The 21,128-nt window shown below is 43.4% G+C and overlaps 1 protein-coding gene across 1 annotated transcript in view; it reads left to right on the forward strand.

Moving 5' to 3' along the window:
* The window catches only part of tek (TEK tyrosine kinase, endothelial), a 55,592-nt gene that overhangs the window by 21,955 nt on the left and 12,509 nt on the right, over positions 1–21,128 (forward strand). Inside the window, exons 6-14 of the mRNA XM_051667271.1 lie at positions 2,567–2,704; positions 3,072–3,197; positions 3,312–3,457; positions 3,559–3,703; positions 3,874–4,032; positions 4,891–5,025; positions 5,103–5,378; positions 5,794–6,105; positions 7,019–7,179. Coding sequence (XP_051523231.1) covers positions 2,567–2,704; positions 3,072–3,197; positions 3,312–3,457; positions 3,559–3,703; positions 3,874–4,032; positions 4,891–5,025; positions 5,103–5,378; positions 5,794–6,105; positions 7,019–7,179 — 1,598 coding nt within the window. The remainder of the gene's footprint in view (positions 1–2,566; positions 2,705–3,071; positions 3,198–3,311; positions 3,458–3,558; positions 3,704–3,873; positions 4,033–4,890; positions 5,026–5,102; positions 5,379–5,793; positions 6,106–7,018; positions 7,180–21,128) is intronic.

The raw sequence follows: 21,128 nt of genomic DNA on the forward strand, positions 1-21,128 counted from the left end.
GTGTGTGTTGTACAGTGTGTGTTGTGTGTTGTACAGTGTGTAATGTGTGATGTACAGTGTGTGTTGTGTGTTGTACAGTGTGTGTTGTACAGTGTGTGTTGTACAGTGTGTGTTGTGTGATGTACAGTGTGTGTTGTGTGTTGTACAGTGTGTGTTGTACAGTGTGTGTTGTGTGATGTACAGTGTGTGTTGTACAGTGTGTGATGTACAGTGTGTGATGTACAGTGTGTGTTGTGTGTTGTACAGTGTGTGTTGTGTGATGTACAGTGTGTGTTGTGTGATGTACATTGTGTGTTGTGTTGTACAGTGTGTGTTGTACAGTGTGTGTTTTGTGATGTACAGTGTGTGTTGTGTGATGTACAGTGTGTGTTGTACAGTGTGTGTTGTGTGATGTACATTGTGTGTTGTGTGTTGTACAGTGTGTGTCGTGTGATGTACAGTGTGTAATGTGTGATGTACAGTGTGTGTTGTGTGTTGTACAGTGTGTGTTGTACAGTGTGTGTTGTGTGATGTACATTGTGTGTTGTACAGTGTGTGTTGTGTGATGTACAGTGTGTGTTGTGTGATGTACAATGTTTGTTTTGTGATGTACAGTGTGTGTTGTGTGTTGTACAGTGTGTGTTGTGTGTTGTACAGTGTGTGTTGTGTGATGTACAGTGTGTGTTGTACAGTGTGTGTTGTGTGATGTACAGTGTGTGTTGTGCGATGTACAATGTTTGTTTTGTGATGTACAGTGTGTGTTGTGTGTTGTACAGTGTGTGTTTTGTGATGTACAGTGTGTGTTGTGTGATGTACAGTGTGTGTTGTGTGTTGTACAGTGTGTTGTACAGTGTGTGTCGTGTGATGTACAGTGTGTGTTGTGTGATGTACAGTGTGTGTTGTGTGTTGTACAGTGTGTGTTTTGTGATGTACAGTGTGTGTTGTGTGATGTACAGTGTGTGTTGTACAGTGTGTGTTGTGTGTTGTACAGTGTGTAATGTGTGATGTACAGTGTGTGTTGTGTAATGTACAGTGTGTGTTGTGTGTTGTACAGTGTGTAATGTGTGATGTACAGTGTGTAATGTGTGTTGTACAGTGTGTAATGTGTGATGTACAGTGTGTAATGTGTGTTGTACAGTGTGTGATGTACAGTGTGTGTTGTGTGATGTACATTGTGTGTTGTGTGTTGTACAGTGTGTGTTGTACAGTGTGTGTTGTGTGATGTACAGTGTGTAATGTGTGTTGTACAGTGTGTGTTGTACAGTGTGTGTTGTGTGATGTACAGTGTGTGTTGTGTGATGTACAGTGTGTGTTTTGTGATGTACAGTGTGTGTTGTGTGTTGTACAGTGTGTGTTGTACAGTGTGTGTTGTGTGATGTACAGTGTGTGTTGTGTGATGTACATTGTGTGTTGTGTGTTGTACAGTGTGTGTCGTGTGATGTACAGTGTGTAATGTGTGATGTACAGTGTGTGTTGTGTGTTGTACAGTGTGTGTTGTACAGTGTGTGTTGTGTGATGTACAGTGTGTGTTGTACAGTGTGTGTTGTGTGATGTACAGTGTGTGTTGTGTGATGTACAGTGTGTGTTGTACAGTGTGTGTTGTGTGATGTACAGTGTGTGTTGTGTGATGTACAATGTTTGTTTTGTGATGTACAGTGTGTGTTGTGTGTTGTACAGTGTGTGTTTTGTGATGTACAGTGTGTGTTGTGTGATGTACAGTGTGTGTTGTGTGTTGTACAGTGTGTGTTGTACAGTGTGTGTTGTGTGATGTACAGTGTGTGTTGTGTGATGTACATTGTGTGTTGTGTGTTGTGCAGTGTGTGTCGTGTGATGTACAGTGTGTGTTGTGTGATGTACATTGTGTGTTGTGTGTTGTACAGTGTGTGCTGTACAGTGTGTGTTGTGTGTTGTACAGTGTGTGTTGTGTGTTGTACAGTGTGTGTTGTACAGTGTGTGTTGTGTGATGTACAGTGTGTGTTGTGTGTTGTACAGTGTGTGTTGTACAGTGTGTGTTGTGTGATGTACAGTGTGTGTTGTGTGATGTACAGTGTGTGTTGTACAGTGTGTGTTGTGTGTTGTACAGTGTGTAATGTGTGATGTACAGTGTGTGTTGTGTGATGTACAGTGTGTGTTGTGTGTTGTACAGTGTGTAATGTGTGATGTACAGTGTGTAATGTGTGTTGTACAGTGTGTAATGTGTGATTTACAGTGTGTGATGTACAGTGTGTGTTGTGTGTTGTACAGTGTGTGTTGTGTGATGTACAGTGTGTGTTGAGTGATGTACAGTGTGTGTTTTGTGATGTACAGTGTGTGTTGTGTGTTGTACAGTGTGTGTTGTACAGTGTGTGTTTTGTGACGTACAGTGTGTGTTGTGTGTTGTACAGTGTGTGTTGTACAGTGTGTGATGTACAGTGTGTGTTGTGTGATGTACAGTGTGTGTTGTGTGATGTACAGTGTGTGTTTTGTGATGTACAGTGTGTGTTGTGTGTTGTACACTGTGTGTTGTACAGTGTGTGATGTACAGTGTGTGTTGTGTGATGTACAGTGTGTGTTTTGTGATGTACAGTGTGTGTTGTGTGTTGTACAGTGTGTGGTGAGGGGCGTTACGGGAGCAGCTGTAAAGAGCGTTGTGTAGACGGACAGTGTCGCGCTCTCGTCTTCTGTCTCAGAGATCCGTACGGCTGCTCGTGTGCCGCTGGATGGAGGGGATTTAACTGCACTGATGGTGAGATGCAAAAAACAACATTAGTAATCATTTAATTGACCGCTTTAAATGAAATCTTGTGGAGTTTCGTAACTTCATCTCTGATTAAGAAAATGTAATTCTTTTGGATTTATTTAGTACTATTCATTTAACTGTGTCTAAACACTTTTATTAATGGTAATACACTGAACTTGTTTTGTTACAAGTGGTACATTGTGCATTTTGTGTGTGTGATACACACTTTATATCTCACACACTTTTTATACCTTTTAATTTTTATAATTTTGTGAAATAAGAATTGAAATTATTGTAATATTTAGTGCTTTCTCTCTATTATAATTCTTATTGTGTTGATATATTGAGGACACATGTGTTTGTGTAATTTCAGCGTGTCCGGTGGGCTTCTACGGCGCCGGTTGTAAACAGAAGTGTGAGTGTGAACGAGGAGTGAAGTGCGATCGCTTCAGAGGGTGTGTGTGTGCGGGCTGGCATGGAGCTCGTTGTGAGAAACTAGGTGAAAATGATTTAAAATGTCATTTTTTTAGACAGAAACGTGTAAAATCAGCCTGTGTTTCTGGAAGCTGGACTGAATCTGCGTTCTGAAGTGTTTTTGTGGTTTGTTTGATAGACGTGAGACCTGTCATCACGAGCAGTCTGAGAGACACTGAACTTAATGCCGGAGCCGTTTACACTGTTAACTGCTCCGCATCGGGTCAACCCGCTCCATTACACGGTGAAATTACACTGCTGAAACCAGATAAAACTACCATCTATGTAAGTCAAATGACAGTCTGTGCAACGAGTGGTGTATTTGTTTGATGAATTGTCATTGAACACCTGTTATTCAGGCCAATGATTCTGTTTGTTATTGCCAGGCTGTGGACACGCACACACATAATGATCAGACAACATCCATGTTCAGAGTGGAAAAGATCACCATATCTGACGCTGGTCGATGGCTGTGTCAGCTGAAAACCACAAACTTTCAGGAGGAGAAAGAATTCATGGTAAATGTCAAAGGTGAGACTGAGTAACTTCACATGTAGAACGTTTGATGCAGTCTGAAGTCTATGGGAAACTTTTATTTTTTCTCATTAATACTGATGCAGAAACAACAACTTCACAGGAAATTGCATCAGCTGACTTGATTTGTAGATCAGTAATCAATTATCACTTGATGGTTGTTACAGTTCCACCAAAACCGCACAATCCTCCTCTTCTGAAGGACAGCGGCCTGTACCATCTGCTGGTGCTGGTGAATGCAGATCTGTACACAGGAGATGGACCTCTCACCTCAGTCAAGGTCATCTATAAACAAGCCAGCGCATCCACATGGAAATCCATAGAGGGTAACTGTTCTTTAAATGTGCCTACATTTGTTTTGACAAAGTGTTTTCTAAGAAAGATAATTCATGCTGTCAGTAGATTAAAATCTAAAAATACTTCAAAAACAGCTGGAATATTTTATATCAGAGGTCATAGGTGACTTCCTGCTCTGGACAAACTACGAAGCTTAATAAATATTCCCATTGTGCAGTAGATTAAAAAGAAGTGATAGAAATCTGATGAGCTAAACATATTTCTGATAATACATAACGTATTATGATTAGTCAGAACAATGCGGGTGAGGTCATCGTTCTGAAAGGGCTCTTTTATTTCACACAGGGGGAAATGAATCACTGACCTCATCTCATGTTTGTGCTGTTCCACCTCATGGTGGGGGATCTTCTACAAGCTAAATGTTTTGTTACTGATAGAACAAAAGGAAGGATGATATATTTAACAAAATAGAAAAAGTCTTTTGCTTATTTATATTTTGTTCAATTGTTTTCATCAAGTCGCCTCCAGAACTAATCTTAACACACCTTATCATGAACATATCTGTGTCTTATGAAGCGCTCATCATGTTGATGAAGTTCATTCATGTCTTCCCGGGTGAACAGGACCTCAATATGTGAAAAGTTATTTCATTTATTCATTTTGCAGATGCTCCATCTAAAGTGAAGTAGAATGCATTCTAAAGATGCATTTTATGAGTATGTGTGTTCCCGGGAATTTGAACCTATGTCCTTGATGTTGCTAGCGCCACACTCTACCAGCTGAGCCACAGGAGAACACAGAACTGTAGCACTATTTTTGGAAAATAGGACAGTTAGATTCCTTGAGTAAATAAGAGAATAATTCTGATGTCCATGTGTGTTTAACAGCAAGCGGATCTCTGGTGAGGTTGGACAATCTGTCACCCATGACCCAGTACACCACATTTGTGCAGCTGAGTCGCCGTGGAGCAGGCGGAACAGGCAAACCTGGACCTGAAGCGACTTTCTCCACACAGATGCTTAGTAAGAACGCTCAAGCAATCACATCATAACACTGATCATATCATATGGACAGATAATAACATGTCTTGAGTTCTCAGAGTTGCCGATGGGAATGAAACTAACACCAGTCAGTCAGACCGAGCTGGCTCTGTCATGGGACTCGACTCAGACTGAAGAGAACTGGGGTTATGAGATCGAGTGTCAGCAGGACGATTCATCAGAAATTGTGTGGAGCTTCAAGCTCGCGTCTAACTCTTCTGGCCTTCATCTAAACAAGCTCAAACCCAGAAACAAATACCAGTGTAAGGTGAAGATGGCCACCAGCTCCACAGGACAGCCGTGTCGCACAGTCACTGCCTGGACACTGAGTGACCGTAAGGACTTACATTTTATATCTTCAAGCTAATGGCTAGATGTTGCAATTGGTATTGTTACTCAAGTATCCTTACAACTACAAACACACCCTAACTTTGGACTCCTGGACTTCCCTGCTTAAAATCACCAGCTCAGACCACTGTGAATTTCCATGCTGGTTTCTGCTGGTAAGTGCTGATTACGCAAAACTTAGCTGACAAGGCTGGTTGACCAGCTTGGTCTTTTTAGTGAAGCTGGTTGAGGAAGGAATTTTTGCTTGTTCAGCTAGTTTAGAAGCCTGATGGGGACACAAGCACACAATGATGGTGTCCAGTATCCAAAACCTGTGATGCTGGTGAGCTTTTCTGCTGGTGTTTTTATCCTGGCCGAATCTCTATCTGCTCTGAAAAGTATCTTTACGTCTCTCTCCATCAGAGCTTCCACCCCCTCCTGATAATGTCTCCACCTGCAACATTAGTGACTCCTCCGCCATCATCACCTGGTCAATTGTCGAAGGTCACTCCATCTCCAGAGTGATCATTCGTTACGAGCAGATGGGGCGGTCTGATTACAGCCAGCAGGTGGAGCTCGGCGTGCAGGTGGAGCAGACCAACATGCAGTTCCAGCTAAGGGGTCTGAGAGCCGAAACCACCTACCAGCTGGAGATCTGGACCATCAACAACATGGGAGAGAGCGCAGAGAGACCGCAGTTCAGTCTCAAGACCTTGACGCCGCAGGAGAGCTCACGTCAGTAGCTGTGTTTTAATGTTATGAGCTAAAACCGTTTCTTATGAGAAATAAACTGATTGACATAGTTACTTCAGAACTCAGAAAATCTATCTTAAACAGCTCAAAAAAACGAATCCTACAATGAGCCGCAATCAGATCTCAGAACAGGTTTTGTTTTATTAGAAACATTTATACACTTCAGTAATGCAATCCCTTTAAATAAGTTAATAAATGTCCTTTCCTAAATGGCTCATGTTGTCCTCCACAAAACATAATGTGAGCTCTTAAACAGTTCATGAAGGTGTATCAGTTATTAGAACGTGCTCTTGGGCAAGCCTAAATACTTAGTGAAATGTGAAGTAAGATGTTTGGTACTGGGTAAAGGAATGTACTGTATTATAAACTCACACTTGAATATCTTGTTCTCTGCCATATTTTTCTTTGCCACGAAACTCCTGTCTATCGATGATTGGTCAAGAACTTATGTTGCATGGGCTGCTGAGTTGTAGACTGCTGTGAAGTAGGGTTCTCTCAAAAGTGTGCATCAAGTGTGTACCTTTGCAGTCTTGTGGACTTCACATAGATTTCAAATTACACAGTGAAGAAGAGTTAAATTAAAACAATTTTTATGTGGATTCATCACCCCTGACCAATTAGAGCCAAATCCACTATAAGGTCTGAGTTTTCATGATAACTGCCATTGAAAACACTTAATCTATTTCTCTGTCTTGAACATAAAGTACACATACATACGCTGGGAATGTCACACGCCCTCTGCAAGGGAATATATATAGGAATATTCACTGTTATAACAAATCTGACCAGACAAACTCTTTTCAACACAAGTGAATTCAAACAGTTTTAGGCTGTGTAATATCTTGTTTATGTTGTGGTGTGTATCATCATGTTGTTTGTGTTGTGTATGTTTCAGAGTTATTTGGGTTCAGGGGTCATGGCAACATGCTCTTCTATGCTATACTGTGTTCTGCTGGAATGACGTGCATCACAATTCTGCTGGCATTCTGCATCGTACTGCAGCTCAAGAGAGCCACCTACCAGAGACGCATAGAGCAGGCCTTTCACAATATCACGGTGTGTGTGTTATTATATTAATCATGAGTTTACTCAGCATTTGCTCTTCAGACTTGTGTTTGAACTCTGTATTTTCAGTAGGGATGCATCGATCCGATATATTGACGTTGTTTTTCTGGATCAGGTATCAGTCTGACGATCCAAGTCCCGATACAGTGTGTTAATCATGGTCATTACCGTTAAGCCCAAAAAATGACATAAAAGAACAATAAAGCACTATTAAAGTAGTCCATATGACTCAAGTAATGCAATTTTATTTAAAGTCTGAAGACAAAAGATAGCTTTGTGAATCACAAATGTATAGGTTGCATGCGCAGTGCATTTCAGTGAATGTGAGCTGCTCTGATAACACAATAATAGCACGCACAGAACTCAGGAGCATTTCACCAGATTTTGAATAAGAAGCAAATTAAACTACTGTGAACTAGCCTACAAACACACACTAACAGGTCTTCCTGGAGAATTCTGACCGCAAATATAAAAGCCTGAGGGTCTTAAAGTTAATAAATTATGACTGAAACTACTGACAGTGTTGTGTAGTAACGGAATACATGTAACAGGATTACGTATTTAAAATACAAAATATAAGTAACTGTATTCCACTACAGTTACAATTTCAATCATTGGTAATTAGAATACAGTTATATTCAAAAAGTAAGAGATTACTTTGCATTTTATTGTCATTTGTTTCATTTAATTTTTAGTCCTTTCAGATGGAAAACATTTATACATATAAATGATGTGATCCAAAGTGCATTTGAACAGCGGTGAAACACTTTCTTATGATGTGTTACATTCATACGAGCAGACAGAGAAGTAAGTTTGAAGTAAGTTTGGAGCAGAAGAAATAGAAATAAAACTTGTGTAAACTGTCAGCTTTACGCTAAGCTAAAATGCTATTTCTAGCCATTTTACATGCACATGTTACCAGGCACGATCATATTTTTATATTAGGGCAAAAATCGTATTCTTGATAATAATTTTTTTATTGTTTTCCTGTAAAAATATCTAAAAATCCTTAAAACAAGATCAGTTTGATTGATCTTGTTTTAGAAACGTCCTGGTTACTTTCATAACCTCCGTTCCCTGATGGAGGGAATGAGACGTTGTGTCGATGTAGTGACACTGGGGGTCACTCTTGGGAGCCCCAAACACCTCTGCTTTTTTGAAAAAAGGCCAATGAGAATTGGCGAGTGGAATTTGCATGCCACTCCCCCGGACATATGGGTATAAAAGGAGCTGGTATGCAACCACTCATTCAGGTTTTGTGCTGAGGAGCCAAGACCAGGTCCCGGCCATTTCAGCGGGTAATTCAGCATTGTGGCAAAAGGGACACAACGTCTCATTCCCTCCATCAGGGAACGGAGGTTACGAAAGTAACCAGGACGTTCCCTATCTGTCACTCACTCAACGTTGTGTCGATGTAGTGACACTATGGGTCCCTGTACAAAACGCCACAACTAGTTGAACTGTGTTACGTGAACTGGCGGTGTGTGACGGGAAGACTGCTGTGAGCCTCGTAGCCAGCGCACCAGGCCGTCACGTAACCTCCCCCAACGCTCTTATGAGCATCGAACGGTCCATCAGGAACAAGTCGACTGCCTAACTCTAGGGACAGGCTAGCCCAGCCGAGGCCTCTTTTCTCCTCAAAAAGAGTGAAATTTGTTAACTGACTGGGAGCCATAAGTGTCTATGTCGGGGGGTGTCCCTCCCAAGGGGAAGACAACGCGGAAACCACACCCCACCCAAAAAGGGGGGGGGGGTATTTTGAGTGGAATACATCACATGGTCTTACCGAGTCTTGTCGGAAGTATGTCATGTGGAGAGGTCCCATGGTAGGTCCTACTCGATGGGGGAGGAGTTTCTACAGAGCATGGCGACTGGGGGCAGAGGGGCCTCTGCCCAAGGAAGACGCAGTTTGCCGCCAGAGAAACGATTTTGCGGAAGATATCACATGGGGTCGCCTTCGGGGAACCAGCACATGCAAAGCACCTACCTCAGTACAGGGGCTCATTAACGCACGTACTAGGCCGGTCAGCAAGTTTCTCCACAAACTCATCTGCCAGAGGGCTAAGGAGGAATGTCATCCAGGGATCACAGTCTGTGAACATGACTGGGAGTCAAGAGCACACGTCTTCACCTCAATGGAGGGGAAAGGCAATATGCGCAAGCGGTACACCCGGCCAGCTGTCCCAGAACTTACCTGCTCGTGCCTGCCAATACACGGGATGAGACCGGCTCAACCCGGAGATTGTAGAACCTCACAAATGTGTTGGGTGTTGCCCAGCCTGCTGCTGCAGATGTCTGCCAAAGAGGCACCACTGGCCAGGGCCCAGGAAGCCGCCAAACTCCTGGTGGAGTGGGATCATAACCCCGCAGGGGGTGGCACATCCTGAGCCTGATATGCCATCGCGATGGCGTCAATGACCCAGTGGGTCCGCTATGGTGTTGAGGTTGCCCGGGATGTGAGTGGCTCATAGCGACTTGAGGCGCTGCTGACTCCAGAGGAGGAGGCGGTGGGTGAGTTGTGACATGCAATGGGAGCATAGACCGCCTTGGTGGTTGATGTACGCTACCGTCGCTGTGTTGTCCATCCGGACCAACATGTGCTTGCCCTGGATCAACGGCTGAAACCTCCGCAGGGCGAGCAGTACTGCCAAAAACTCTAGGCAGTTGATGTGCCAATGCAGCCGCGGGCCATCCAGGAGCCAGCGGCTGTGTGGCTGTTGCATATGGTGCCCAAGCCCATCTTGGAGGCGTCTATTGTAACCACAACGTGCCTGGAGACCTGCTCTAGGGGAACCCCTGCCCGTAGAAATGCAAGGTCGTCCATCTCGGGACTCGAGTCTGCAGCCAGTGCTGAAGCGGTCTCATATGCATCAACCCGAGTGGTGTGGCCACCACTGAGGATGCTTTATGCCCCAGGAGCCTCTGAAACATTTTCAGTGGAACTGCTGTTCTCCATCTGAACGCCTTCAAATAGTTCAGCACCGACTGTGTGTGCTCATTCATGAGGTGTGCTGTCATTGAGACTGAGTCAAGCTCCAAACCGAGAAAAGAGATGCTCTGAAACGGGGAGAGCTTGCTCTTTTCCCAGTTGACCCAAAGCCCCAGTCGGATGAGGTGCCGGAGCACGAGGTCCCTGTGTGCGCACAGCAACTCTCGAGAGTGAGCTAGGATTAGCCAGTCATCGAGATAGTTGAGGATGCAGACGCCCACTTCTCTTAGCGGGGCAAGGGCTGCCTCTGCGACCTTCGTGAAGATGCGAGGGGACAAGGACAGGCCGAAGGGGAGGACCTTGTACTGGTACACCTAGCCTTCGAAGGCAAACCGCAGGAAGGGTCTGTGTCGAGGTAAGACTGAGACGTGGAAGTACGTGTCCTTCAGATCTACTGCCGCGAACCGATCTTGATGCCGGACGCATGCTAGAATGCGTTTTTGCATCAGCATCTTGAACGGGAGACTGTGCAAAGCCAGGTTCAGTACTTACAGGTCCAGGATTGGTCACAACCCACCGCCTTTCTTCGGTACGATGAAGTAAGGGCTTTAGAACCCTTTCTTCATCTCGGCTGGAGGAACAGGCTCTATCGCACCCTTGCGCAGAAGTGTAGTGATCTCCACATGCAAGGTAGCGGCTGTCTCGCTCTTCACCGAGGTGAAGCGGATGCCGCTGAACTTGGGCGGGTGCCTGGTGAACTGAATCGTGTAGCCGAGTCAGATGGTCCGGGTCAGCCATCGCGATGGGTTGGAAAGCGCGAGCCATGCGCCCAAATTCCGGGTGAGGGGGACCAAGGGAATGATCATGTCAGACGTACCGGCGGTAGGGCCTTGCGGCGGGGCGGAGCTCGAGGTGCCACGTCGAGGGGATTCGAGCCCCGTGGCCATGCTGAGTCCAGGGGCATCGAAGCACTTACCTGGCTCCTGCCACCCACCATAAGATTGGCCGAGGAGGGGGGAGGAAGAGTCTCATCCCCGTAGTCCACCGGACCCAATCATGTGTTGGTGTGTTTGTGCCACAGCTGGGTGCACATGGGCAGGGGGACCGCCGCTAGAGCACCACACCTGCAAAGATGGGATGGTGGACGGCGGTCGTGACGATGGTGAACCCAGGGAACAAGAAAACCGCTCTTTTTATTTTTATTTTTGGGTACCGCAGCCTCTTGGACATGCGGCGAAATTAAATGAAAACGAAACAAAAGATTCTCCTCCCGACCCTCCACCGGGGGATGGAGTGGTCTGCTCACCAGCTCCAGAGAAGCGGGTCTCCTTGCCCCTGGGTCTCCCGTCTCAGGGGCGCTTCGAAGCCTTCCTCGGGTTCTTAGCGGCCAGCTGTGAGACGGGTGGCACCTACTTCCTGTGCTGGGCTCCACGCCGGGGACAGGCCACGGTGTTGTTGCAGGAGGATGCCCTTGGCGACGACCAGATGGTGTGCGGGTTTTGAGCCGTGCCGGGGCAGGATGTGTTGTATGGCCTCCGTCTGCTGCTTCATCACAGAAACTGCTGGGCAAAGTCCTCGATGGTGTCGCTGAATAGGCCAACCTGGGAGATGGGGACGTCAAGGAACCGTGCCTTGTCAGCCTCTCGCATCTCAACCAATTTGAGACAAAGGTGGTGCTCCTGGACCACCAGGGTGGACATCGCCTGCCCAAGAGACCGCGCTGTGACCTTCGTCACCCAGAGAGTGAGGTCGGTCGCTGAGCGCAGTTCCTGCATCAATCCCGGGTCAGAACAACCCTCGTGCAGTTCTTTTAGCGCCTTGGCTTGGTGTACCTGCAGGAGAGCCATGAGCATGCAGGGTGGAGGCGGCTTGTCCAGCGGCACCGTAGGCCTTAGCCGTCAGGGACAATGTAAACCTACAGGCCCTGGATGGGAGTTTCGGGCGCCTGCGCCAGGTGGCAGCACTCTGCGGACACAAGTGCACCGCGAGTGCCTTATCCACCAGGGGGATCACCGAATACCCCCTGGTTGCTCCACCATCGAGGGTAGCGAGAGCGGGGGAGCTGAAAGTCCGGGACCGGGCAGTAAAAGGTGTCTCCCACAATCTTGTCAGCTCCTCATGCACTTCTGGGAAGAAAGGAATGGGGGCGTGGCACGGCCATGGGCTGCGCCCTGAGCCCATGAACCAATCGTCGAGATGCAAGGGTTCTGGGGAGAGTGCAGGGTTCCACTCTAGCCCTACACTCGTGGACGCCCGGGAAAGCATGTCCGTCATTTCCGCATCAGCCTGGGACTGGGTGACCATTCCCGAAGGAGGAAGCCCAGTCGAAGCCTCTGCTTCTGACTGGATGAGCCCACTCTCCGATGCTGCGCTTGATAACTCGTCTTCTTCCCGGGCTCTGAACGAGAGGTCGAACTCACCCTGAGACGAGCCGGCGATCTTGTCCGAGCGCCCGACCGGGGCAAGCGAGCATGCTGGGGAATGGGAGGTCCGTGGGGGATACCCGGCGGAGGTGGTCCCAGTGAGGTCCCCAAATCGCCCCCAGTGCTAACCGGCACGGTTTCATACCCATAGGTAAAAGGACTGAGGTGGGGAGCCACTGGGGTGGCTTGCTTTCTTACGAATGCAAGCCGCGACCGCAACATTGCCATGGTCATGTTCTCGCAATGAGGACAAGACCCATCCATGAACTATGTCTCCACGTGGGCAGTGCCCAGACATGTAAGACAGCAATCGTGGCCGTCAGTGGCAGAGAGATAACGACCGCAACCAGGAATAACACACAAACGTAAAGGCATCTTTAAAAAGACGTTCCTTGTGTGCCGCTCTTTTAGAAAAAAAAATACTCTTTTTAGAATATACTCTTTTAGTTGTTCTGCCGAAGCGCCCAGGGGCATTCTCTGCACTCCACGGGTGCAGAGGGGGAGAAGCCACTGAAATGCACCGTGGAATCCAGCAGATGAGGCAAATGAACTTCGTGGATGAATTCAGCTTCAATGAATAGAACAGCTCGGCTCCGAAGAGAAAATCTGAATGAGTGGTTGCATACCAGCTCCTTTTATACCCTATTGTCCGGGGGAATGGCATGCAAATTCCACTCGCCAATTCTCACTGGCCTTTTTTCAAAAAAGCAGAGGTGTTTGGGGCTTCCAAGAGTGACCCCCAGTGTCACTACATCGACACAACGTCGAGTGAGTGACAGATAGGGAACAACACTGCATAAGATATTTAGGTTTTTCAGAGAATGTATTTTTAACATGTATATTTTGTCTTACTGTACTGGCAGAGTTTTTATAGTCAAAACAAGTGAAAAAAAATCTACCAGTGCTGAAGAAGTAATACAAAGTATTTAGAATACGTTACTGACCTTGAGTAATCTAACGGAATACGTTACAAATTACATTTTACAGCATGTATTCTGAAATCTGTAGTGGAATAAATGTCAAAAGTAACCCTCCCAACCCTGACTATTGAATAGTAAAATTCTAAAATGTAATTATAATAATAATAATTATTATAATTATTACCAATTACAGCAATATTTAAGTTGATTGATTTTCAAAACAAAAAAAAACAAAAAAAATGTGAAATGGTTTCTTTTCTACTGAAGACTTTCAGTGGAATTACTGTTAGTTACAGAAATACTCAGACGTGACGCCATGCAAGGAGCAGATGTGTGAGCGACGAGCTCTGTGCACTTTGCTGAATTTTCGATTATTTTCATGTTATAATCTGGTGAATTTTGATACACCCAGTTACACATTTGCCCTTTGTTGCAAAACATGGCAAAGAAGTCAAAATCCTCGGGCTCTGGAGATATTAAAAGACACTTACGTGTTCAGGATGAAAGCCCCAACAGGCCGACAGACCGGGGACTCGATTTGGATGGCGTGGCGGGAGAAGGAATCCAGCGTCAGTTGTCCAACAAGTCGGTGATGTTGACGAAGATTCTTGCTGACTTGGAGGATCTCGCTGTAATATGTCGATCGATTACGGCGATGGAAATAAAATTCTCTGAGTTAGTCACAAGAGTGACTGATGTTGAAAAATGAATCGATTTTCTGGAATCTTCGGAGAGGGAATTAACCGCTAATCCACCTGCGACCAAAGTTGATTTTGAACATCTCCTTGAAAAGCTTGAAGATCTTGAGAATAGAAGCCGCAAGAATAACGTTTGAATTGTTGGAATTCCTGAGCTTGAGGAGGGCAGAGATATGGTGAAATTCCTAGACGAGTTTTTCCCGAGTCTGCTCGACATAACAGGCCACAAGTGTCAGTTCACAGATCTGCTGAGGGAGATAGGCCCCGATCGATTCTGGCCAGATTTCTGAGATCATCCGATAAAGATCTTGTGTTGCGCCAGGCAAGGAGCAAAGGGAAGCTTTCTTGGAAGAACCATAATATTTTTTTGTTCCCGGACTTTGCGAGTTCGACAAGAGAGAAACGCGATTGGTTCAAGGAATGTAAGAAACTCTTACATCAGAAAAAGATCTCGTTCGCTCTAATGTTTCCAGCAAAACTGAGAATAGAAACGAAGGTCGGTCGCAAAGTATTTACATGTCCAAATCTGGCAATGTCTTTTATTGAATCAATGTCCGAGTAAACCATTGGATGTTTCTCATGTAAGTGGGCCTGACTCACTATACTTACTCTTGAGGAAGCTGGGTGACATTTTAGGTTTTTTGTGTTGGCTCCGCCGAGCGGCTGGAGCTTGTTTTGTGAATAACACTTTTCCTTAAAGAAACTTTTGCATCGAAGTTCCCGGACAGATTGAGAGTGGACACTATGGATGACTGCAAAATATCTACATGCTCACACAAAGGATGTCTTTTATAAAATTGATGGATTGTGTAAGTCATGGTATATACGTTTATGCGGCCTCCGAGTGAATTAACTCGACCATCCAGCGAACCAGGATGCCGATTTTGTTTCCTTTTGTGTTGGCTTTGCCTAGCGGCTGGAGCTTGTTCTATTGAATAACACTCCTTTGGAACAGCTGTGGATTAATCTGTTCATTCTTCGTGCTTATTCCTCCTGTTGGCTGTAGTTTGTTTTGTTGAGTTTTTATTACGGGACATTAGAATGAATACGTCATCCGTTGAACTCATAACAGCTGGCTCACTGAACATTCGTTTGTCTGTCCGAGGAATCTGATTGGTTTTATATCAGCTGGAATTTGTTTTGTGGAAGATCACACCTTTGAGACAGTTCTGTGAATTAATCTACATGTCCTTTGTGTTCATTCTTCCTATTGACTGGGTTTATTTTACAATGTATTTTCTGTTATTTAATTTTGCCTCACAAATTTGTGAGGCAAAATTGAGCAATCCGTTCATGGGTGTTCATGGACCTTTTGAGTTTAGAGGGATTGTCGCCGGTTGGCGCTGTCGTGCGCGGGTTTAATGCGCACGTTTTTCTTTTTTCTGTTTGTTTTGTTCGGGGGGATGTTCAGGGGTTGATTGTTTCACTAATGGGGAATGTGGTCTGTATAATTTTGTTTTTGATACACAGTTTATTTTTTTTTATTATATCAATGTCAAATGTTAATATGAGCGGATTGTCTCTCTCCACTTGGAATGTGAATGTTCTTAAATGTAAGAAATATGATATATCGTTTCTTCAAGAAACACATCTTTCCCCGCAGGAAGCTGAAAAATTTGGGAAGATATGGGGTGGGCATGTTTTTTTTTAGTGCTGGCTCAAGTAAGAGCAAGGGAGTCATTATATTGATAAATAAACATCTATAATTCAAATGTCTCAAACAGATTAAAGATAAATTAGGGAGAGTAATTATTATGTTAGTTGAAATTCAAGGGCAAAGTTTGATTTTGGCTAATCTTTACGCACCTAACGCTGATGAGGCTTTTTTATAGATCTTGAAGGGATGTTGCAAGCCGCTGGCACCCCTCATGATATAATATTGGGAGGAGACTTTAATCTTTTGATGGACTCAGTCCTTGATCATAGTGAAGCAAAAGTCTGTAAACCCCCTAGAGCAACACTGACACTTCACAGGATGTATAAAAATCTTGGTCTTACGGATATTTGGTGACTTTTGAACCCATCTGGTAGGGACTATACATTTTTTACATCAGTCCATAAGATTTATTCTAGAATAGATTTTTTTTTAATATCCAAATCCCTCATTTCATCTGTTGTTGATTGCTCAATTGGAAACATTTTAGTCTCAGATCACGCCCTGGTGAGTTTAAAGGTGTTGCCACATATAGAGAAAAAGAAATCATATAGTTGGCGCTTTAATGTGTCCCTTTTGCAAAATCCTGATTTCCAACAAATGTTAAAGACTGAAATCAATGTTTATATGGAGACATCTGGTCCTCAGTATCCTCTGTGGGCATGGCTTGGGAGGCACTTAAGCCGGTTCTTAGGGGTCGGATCATGCAGTATGCCTCATTCATTAAAAAATCCAAAGCATGAGAACTTGTGGAGTTGGAAGAGAATATTAAAAGTGCCGAGGCAGAGCTGAAGCGCCGAATGTCGTCTGATGGCCTCAGAGAATTTACCCGATTGAAATATATATATAATACTATTTTGTCACGGAAAGTGGAGTTTTGGTTATTCAGGGCAATACAGTCATATTTTGAGTCGGGGGACAAAGCAGGGAAGCTTTTGGCTAGATATATAAAGCAGAGAGAGTCTCTTTCTATTATTCCCTCAGTGAAATCTGCTGGTGGTGAAATATTTACCTCAGCTATTGATATTAATAATGCCTTTAAAGAATTCTATCTTGATCTCTATGGTTCCACGTCTTCATCCACTGATGAAGATATTAGGAACTTTGTGGAACCATTAGATCTCCCTAAACTGACGACTGTGCAAAAAAACTCTCTTGATTCTGAGATAACCTTGAAGGAGGTTGACGAAGTAATTAAAGCTTTTCCTCTGAGTTTTTCAAATCTTTTGCTACAGAATTGGCTCCACTTTTGTTAGAAGTTTATACGGAATCATTAAAGAACGGAAAGCTTCCGCCAACCATGACACAAGCCCGGATCAGTCTGATTCTTAAAAAGGGACAAAGATCCAAGCGAGTGTAAAAGTTACCGCTCAATTTCCCTGATCCATTTAGATGTAAAACTTTTGTCCAAAATTCTGGCTAATCGATTAAGTAAAGTTATGACATCTCTTATACATATAGATCAGGTGGGGTTTATTCTGGGCTGCAGCTCTTCTGATAACATTAGGCGGCTCATCAATATTATGTGGTCAGTAGCGAATAATCAATCTCCGGTTGCTGCCATCTCTCTTGACACCGAAAAGGCATTTGATATGGTAGAATGGGATAATCTTTTTAAGATTTTGGAAATGTATGGGTTCGGGAGTACATTTATTGGTTGGATCAAGTTACTTTATAGACACCCTGTAGCAGTGGTACAAACAAATGGGTTAATTTCAGATTATTTTACTCGGGATAGGGGCACCCGGCAGGGTTGCCCTCTTTCCCCATTATCGTTCTGTCTTGCCCTGAAACCATTAGCAGCTGCGATAAGAAAGGAAGATGATTTTCCAGGGGTGACGGGGGGAGGTGTGGCGCATAAGCTTCTGCTTTATGCAGATGATATTTTATTATTCGTCTCCGACCCCACTAGATCTATGCCTTGCCTCCACAGAATTATTAATTCCTTTTCCAGATTCTCAGGATACAAAGTCAATTGGTCTAAATCTGAAGCTTTGGCTTTGACAGCGTACTGTCCAGTAACGGCCTTCCAGCCAGGTGCCTTCCAGTGGAAAAAAACAGGGAATTAAGTATTTGGGAATTTTATTACCAGCAAATTTGTCTGATTTAGTCAGAGTTAATTTTGATCCCTTAATAAAAAGGTTTTCGAATGATGTGGACAGGTGGGCTTCATTACACTTATCGATGATTTGGAAGGTTAATGTTATTAAAATGATTTGTATTCCAAAATTCAACTACCTGCTACCTCTCTTATTTCAAGCAATTTGATAGCACAGCGAAGTCCTTTATTTGGAATGGTAAATGTCCCAGGTTAAATATCAGTAAATTACATAGGCCGATTGACAAAGGTGGATTAGGCCTACCCAAGATTTTGTTTTATTATTATGCATTCAGTCTTAGACATTTGGTTCATTGGTCGCTTCCACCTGAGAGAGCCCCTCCCTGGTTTTGTATTGAAAAGGAAGTTCTTGCCCCTATCTCGCCACTGCAAAGCCTTTTGATTAAACTAGCTGGAGAGGTTAAGTCGCACCCCGTTATTTTGCATTTGCACTCGATATGGACAAAAGTGTCCAGAGTGTTTAATTCTGATATTTATTTAAATGTTGCCTTGAGCATATGGCAGAACCCTAAACTATGTATTAATAAGTCCCCTTTCTGTTGGTCAGATTGTATTGTGAGGGGGGTTAATGCACTTGGTGACCTATATGAGAGTGGAGTATTGAGGTCTTTTGAAAATTTGATTCAACATTTTGGGATTCCCAGATCTCAATTTTATAAGTATTTACAGCTGCGCCACCTGCTCTGCTCTATTTTTGGGAGTAGCATACACCCCCCTAGAGCAGCAGATACTCTGGAAGTGGTGATTGCTGCTTTTGGAAAAGGTCATGAGGCATCAGTGTATTACTCCCTGTTAATTCAGAGTCTAGGGACGGAGCTTTAAATTCTCTCAAAAGATTATGGGAGGAAGATTTAAATTTGTTATTGGAGGAGGGAGTGTGGGCTAGGATTCTAAACAACATAAAGTCTGCATCTAGAGATGCAAGGGTTCGCCTCATGCAATTTAAGATTTTACATAGATTTTATTGGACCCCCCTCTAGATTGTACAGGATTGGTCTTAAAGACTCACCCACCTGCTGGCGATGCCAGTCAGAAGACGGGGACATAACCCATGTTTTTTGGGGTTGTATTAAAATTCAGGAATTTTGGTTGAAGATCCAGCATTTTGTGTGTGACGTACTGGACACTCAGTTTTCATTTTGCCCCAGACTTTGTATTTTGGGTGATGGAGGGGTCCTGAATATAGGAGATATATATATGAAAAGCTGGGTACTAACCAGTGTGATGATTGGCAGACAGCTAATCCTTAGGGGTTGGAAGTCAACTGATGCACCCTCATTTCGTGAGTGGTGCACCGAGTTGGGTAAAGTGGCAGCTTTCGAGGAGATGACTTCCAGACGGCAGGGGAACCTGTTGAGTTATGGCAGAAAATGGGGCAGTTATTTGTCTCATTTGGAGAGGTCCTAGCGGGGAGCAGTGGAGGGAGACAATTTTATTTATTTATTTGTATTTTTATTTTTTCTTCTTCTTTCACTATATGTTGAACTTTGTCTTTTTTTTATGTACTATTTGTGTGTCTGTTTATATGTGGGTATTTACTTATTTGATATTTGTGCGTGCGGGGGGTGGGTGGGTGGGGGTTATAAAGGGTTTTAAGTCAATTCCTAATGTATAATTTTGTGGTTAAATTTATTCTTGTCTGTCTTGGAATCAATAAAAAATGTTAATAACAAAAAAAAAAATATATATATATATATATTTATAGCCGTTAATCACGCATCAGACAGTGTATACCGAATGAGTTTGCCAGGCTGAATTAAAGGTTATTGATCGTTACTGGTGAATTGCTCCAACACCTGAAATTTTATGAATTTTGCTAATATAACACTAAGGTAAAATACTTGATAAAACTTCAACTATGTAGCCAGCATGTACTGTTGTTTTTAGTGGAAGACATTTTTGACATTTAGCATAGGCTATCTTATTTATTATTTACTTGGCTATTGTATAAGCCTTTATTCATCATTACTGTATGTATATAAATCTGCAAAAAAAAAGAAAAAAGAATACTCAAACCATATCAACCAATCAAACCAGCCCATCTGGCACCAACAATCATCCATGCAATTATTTAATTAGCCAATCATGTGGCAGAAGTGCAGTGCATAAAATCATGCAGATACGGGTCAGGAGCTTCAGTTAATTTTCACATCAACCATCAGAATGGGGAAAAGTTGTAATCTCAGTGATTTTGAGCATGGCATGATTGTTGGTACCAGATGGGCTGGTTTGAGTATTTCTGGGATTTTCACACACAACAGTCTCTAGAATTTACTCCGAATGGTGCCAAAAACAAAAAACATCCAGTGAGCGGCAGTTCTGCAGATGGAAACGTCTTGTTGATGAGAGAGGTCAACAGAGAATGGCCAGACTGGTTTGAACTGATAAAGTCTACGGTAACTCAGATAACCACTCTGTACAATTGTGCTGAGAAGAATATCATCTCTAAATGCTGTTCTGAGATGCGGGTTGGCGCTGTTTTGGTGGCACGAGGGGGACCTACACAATAATAGGCAGGTGCTTTTAATGTTGTGGCTAATCGGTATGTATATATATATATATATATATATATATATATATATATATATATATATATATATATATATTTGCAATGTGAATGATCATGTTTGACTTCATAACTGTCTAATCTCTAGAAGTAGCAAGCGTTTTGAATAAAGTTTAGAACAAAAACCGTCAGTGTTTCTCATTCGTGCTCGTAGTTTCAAATGATTACATCACATTCAGTCGGGCAGTCACATATGGTCTAGTCTCACAAATATTTCAACATATCCGAAGCTCAAATCACATCCGAAATTCCGCCTCTGCAGATGGTCGGAACTCCACACAGCCGACGTGCGACGTTCAATTTGAAATGACCTCTGGCCTGTCGTTAATTGGATGCAGTAAAAAGCGGCTTCAGTCCAGTAAGATGAGAGAAAATGATCTGCAAAAATGCATTGAGTACTTTTCAAGTTTAAATAAAATTGTAAGGAGTAAAAAGTACTATATTTTATTTGGAAATGTAATTAATTAAAAGTACAAGTATTCAGTTTAAATTGCACTTGATTAAAGTACAAATCCCCAAAAAAAGAATACTTAATTATAATACTTAAGTATTTTTACTCAGTTACTTTACACCCTTCTTTAACAATAAAGTTTTTCTTAATACATTTATGTTAAAATAATGTGTACTTAGA

The sequence above is a fragment of the Myxocyprinus asiaticus genome, chromosome 3, assembly GCF_019703515.2.
Source record: "Myxocyprinus asiaticus isolate MX2 ecotype Aquarium Trade chromosome 3, UBuf_Myxa_2, whole genome shotgun sequence".
In the NCBI taxonomy this organism is placed as follows: Eukaryota; Metazoa; Chordata; class Actinopteri; order Cypriniformes; family Catostomidae; genus Myxocyprinus; species Myxocyprinus asiaticus.